General features: G+C 56.6%; 1 protein-coding gene across 1 annotated transcript in view; it reads left to right on the plus strand.

The window, feature by feature from the left end:
- The window catches only part of ASS1 (argininosuccinate synthase 1), a 35430-nt gene that overhangs the window by 21615 nt on the left and 9357 nt on the right, over positions 1-4458 (plus strand). The window contains exon 13 of the mRNA XM_009642805.2: positions 3327-3483. Coding sequence (XP_009641100.2) covers positions 3327-3483 — 157 coding nt within the window. The remainder of the gene's footprint in view (positions 1-3326; positions 3484-4458) is intronic.

Here is a 4458-nt window from a genome sequence, read left to right on the forward strand (position 1 = left end):
CCAGTGCCTTCAGCTCGGCTCTGCTCAGCCACCCATGTGGGCTGAGTTTGAGGGGTCTCAGCTCAGTGCCCCCATGCTCATGGGGCAGGTGCTGTGGCAAACAGCCTGCCGTGGGCTGCTGCCCCCGGGGGGGCCAGGAATGGCACCCCTGGGAGGGGACATTGGCACTGGCCCGGGGCTTGCTCCATGGATCAACCCCGACCCGGTTGCTGGTGCGAAGTTGAAGGAATATTTCACCTAAAATGCCATAGGTGTGCTCAAACCCCCACTGCCCACAGCCAGGCCCCTGCTGCACAGCTCCAAGCACAGCAGTGTGCCCCATGCCCCGGCTCTTCCTCCATCCTCTGCCCAGTTCAGAGCCGAGCTCCCTGGAGACCCCACACCAGGGACATTTCCTGCCCCTCAGCCAAACAACACTTTTTTTCTTTCATATGTGCTCGTTTCTCAGCCTGCCAGTTCCTCGGGAATAACCTGACTCCAGGAGCTCAGGCTTTGGGCAGGAGCAGATCTGGCGGGACTGGGTCAGGCTGTCTCCTCCCCTGCAGTTTTTGATGCCCATGCTCATCCTCTGCACCTTCCCCTCTCAGGACATTCCCTCCTGTGTCTTCCTTGGCAAATGGCATTAAATGCCTGAGCCCCTTTGCTGCTTAAACTGTATTTTAGGGCCCTGGTAGGGCGAGAGCTTCTGGGGCTGCAGAATTCTTGATCACCTTCCCCTTGAATCATAGCCCCTGCCTTAATTCACTCCCCGATGCTCCTGCCTCTGGCTATTTTTATCAGACTTTGTCCTGGGCTGCCTTTATTTTGACTTTTTTTTTTTTTTTCTTAGTTTAAGCATAAACCTGTTTGTTTATTTCTAACCACTCGCTTGTTGTGAAGCCAGGAGATTAAAGAGCCACTCAGGGAATCGCGGTCTCGCTTCTCCCTCCCCACCTCTGCCAGGCGAAGGCTGCTGTGTCCCTGGCTCCAGATGCTGAATCCCTGGGGATTTTCAGCCTGGCCCTGGGCTTTTCCTGGCAGCCAAGCCCAAACCCAAGGAGCAACCCCAACAGGGTGCAAACAGCACCCGCAGGTCCCCCTGCCAGAGGCCAGGCTTTCAAGCTCACCTTCCTTTAACACCTGATTATTGCAACTAGTCCCTGATTTTCGGAGAACTGGTGTTTATCTTCCCCTGTCCCCATTGATCCCATTGTGGAGGGGTGGCTTTGAAGCCAGCTCCCGTCCGGCAGGTACGGCCAGGTGCGGAAATGCCATTGTCCCCCTGCCCATGCCGTGATTAAGGCAGGATCCTGGTTACATGGCAGGAAGGTCATTAAGGGGGATCGCTTCCAGTGGGGAATGGGTCTGCGGTGGGGGGTGTGTGTGGAGGGGGATGCTTCCTTGCACCTGGAGCTGTCGGAGTCAGGATTTAAGTAGCTGGTTATTATTTTAACGTCTCTCAGGTTTATTTTTACAAGGATGCGACAGCCCTACATCTATCCTGATGTTTAAAGAGTTGTACCTGGAGGGTGGTTACCAAATAGAGGGGTGTATTTGCCTGGAGCCACAGTCCCTGCCTGCATGGCAGTGCCAGTTGTGGGGAAGGGGTCCTGAACCCCCCGGCCATGCCATGATGGGGTGGCAAGGTGGTCTGGGTCAGGGAGCTGGGTTTGGTGCTGGGAGGTTGCAGGGCTCGGATGTCGTGCCGCAGAGCAGGGCTACGCAGAGCCCAGGGACAAGGCTGCAGGATACGGCCCTGCTCGGGGCTGGCGAGGCCAAACAACAAAAGAAATTGTTTGTTTCTTTAATGGCTTCGGCCCCGGAGCCCAGCTGGGAAGGGAAAGGTGAGAGGGCACCGGTGTGCGAGCCGAGCAGGAGGGCGATGGGAGAGATAAAACCTGGGGATGACCGGAGGGCGGTGAATGGGCTCTTTCTCTCTCCTCCTCTATCTCCCTCTCCATCTCCCAGGCTTTATTCCAGGTCTCCAGGGGCTCCCTGGCTAATTACCCTGCTTAGGGACAGGAGGGGGCACAGGCAGGGCCATGGCCCCTCCGTGTGTCCACGGTGGCCTCGGTGGATGGCAATGCCAAGAGCCGCTCCTGCAGGATGTGTTTTGGGGGGGCCGCGGTGCAAATGCACATTACCCCCATTCCCAGCCTTCAGCTGGCTGCCGGGGGCTTGGGGTGCCTGAGGGGCCGCTGTGCTGGTCAGAGCTGGGGCAGGAGGGGGAGATGCTTGCTGTGGTCGTGGTTAGATGGAGCTTTGGGTGGGTGCTGGCACCGGTTCCCTGCATCCCGCCAGCCCCTCACCCTGGGAGTGCGGGGGGAACAAGTTAAACCATGAGCGGTGACACGGGGAGCGCGGTGGCGAGGGAAAGCAGAGCCCCGCTGCCCTAGGAAGGGCCAGGGAGCTGAGCCCACCCGGGGCTGCCGAGACATCTGTGCCCCGACACACAGCCCGATACAGCCCAGGACAGGGCGTGGGAGTGGGCTGGGGGGGCTGCCCCGCTGGGACCCCCATGGCCGGGGGTGATTCCCTTCCCAGGGCTGCCCAGGGGTGAAGTGTTGCTGTGGGGGCTGCATCCCCCTGAGCAGAGGCCGTGGTTGGGGTTGACCCTTTGGGGCCGATCCCTGCCCTGCCAGTCCCAGGGGAGAGCAGGTCATCCCCATCCCGGGGGGCTGCGAGCTGGTCCCCCCTAGATTCCATGTCTGTCTGTCTGATTCCACCTGACGCTCCCGAGATGCTGGTTTGTGAGTGGCGGGTTCATAATAACTTAACGAAGCTCTTAATTTCCATGAGGGCCCCCTGCCCAGAGGAGCTGGCAGAAGGGCCTTGCTGCCCCTTCTCCAGCAGCTCTCCTGCCACCAAGGGGAGGGGACGCACGTGGGGTGTCCATCCCTCAGGGCTGAACTTGGGTGTCCTGGCACCTCTCCCAGTCATAGAATCAGAATCGGTTAGGTTGCAGAAGACCTTTAAGATCATCAAGCCCAACTGTTCCCCTAACCCTGCCATCCCACCACTAAACCATGTCCCTAAGCACCTCATCTGCCCGGTTTTTAAATCCCTCCAGGGATGGGGACCCCACCGCTTCCCTGGGCAGACCCTTCCAGTGCTTGACAGCCCTTTTGGGGAAGAGTTTTTTCCCAATGTCCAACCTAAACCTGCCCTGGTGCAACTTGAGGCCGTTTCCTCTTGTCCTAAAGAGGACAGTCCTGTGACCGCGTCCCTTCCCTTGTAAATTATTAGCGTCTGCCTTACAGGACAGCCTGGGGGGACCACCCTGCATGGGCACCCCAGGGCACCCCGGCCTCCCCCGTGCCCCCTCTGACGCTGCCTCCTGCCCGCAGGCTTCTGGCACAGCCCCGAGTGCGAGTTCCTCCGGCAGTGCATCGGGCGCTCACAGGAGGCGGTGGTGGGCACCGTGCGCCTCTCCGTCTTCAAGGGCCAGGTCTACATCCTCGGCCGGGAGTCACCGCGGTCGCTGTACAACGAGGAGCTGGTGAGGTGAGTGGGGCTTGGGGGGCCAGGGTGGGCGGGGGGGATGGCAGCGAGCATCCCGTCCCATCCCACCCCATCCCATCCCACTCCATCCTAGCCCATCCCATCCTGTCCCATCCCTGGTGACACCAAGGACAGTGTCCTCCCAGCCAAGTGCCCGGCTGAAGCAAGAGCCCTGTTTTCAAGTCAATATTATTTTTTTCCTCTGGCTTTTCCTTTTTCTTCGCGTTGTTTTCTCTCTCGCTCACTCCCCCCACCCCAGCCCTCCCTCAACCCCTTTCAATCTCTCTAAACACTTTATAAGCCATAAATACACCCGAATGAGTTTAGATCAGTCGGAGTAAATGTCAAATTATCTTCTCTCTTTCTCTTCTCTGGCTTTTTTTCCCCCCTTCCCTCCCCCTCAAAATCAACAGCTCCTAATAATCCGTCCCAACCCTTCATTATGCTTCGCGCTCTCACTTGGAGAGATTAAATGAATAAAGTATAAAAAAAAATAAATAAAAAAAAAAAGAGGGAAGAAAAAAAAGGAGGATGGAGGGGGGTGGGACGGAGGAAAAAGAGAGAGGGAGAGAAAAGCAGGGGCACTTATTCTCCCTGCGTCTCCAACCATTTTCCTTTTCTTTTTGATTTCTACATCGCTGGTTTGAAAGCCTTTGAGTGACGGCGTCACAGGAACCCGAGAGAAAGCTGTGAGAGGCAGAGCTGTGTGGAAATGCCTCTGCACAGTAGGTAGAAAGTAACATAATTATAGAGCAGGTCAGAACCACTCGAATGAGCAAAAATAAAAGCACAGAGGTTTTTCTGTAGCCCGTCAGGGGAGGTAAAATCATTGTAAACTCTTTCTTTTTTTTTTTTTTTTTTTTTTTGCTTCTGGAAGTATCAACAAGTGTTCAGAATAAGCTACACTGGCTGGGGGGGGGCTCAGACTATACTTAAAAAAAAGAACCTTTTTTTCTTTTCAGTTGAGGGGCATGGGAA

Source organism: Egretta garzetta, unplaced genomic scaffold (assembly GCF_000687185.1).
Source record: "Egretta garzetta isolate BGI_Z169 unplaced genomic scaffold, ASM68718v1 scaffold497, whole genome shotgun sequence".
NCBI lineage: Eukaryota > Metazoa > Chordata > Aves > Pelecaniformes > Ardeidae > Egretta > Egretta garzetta.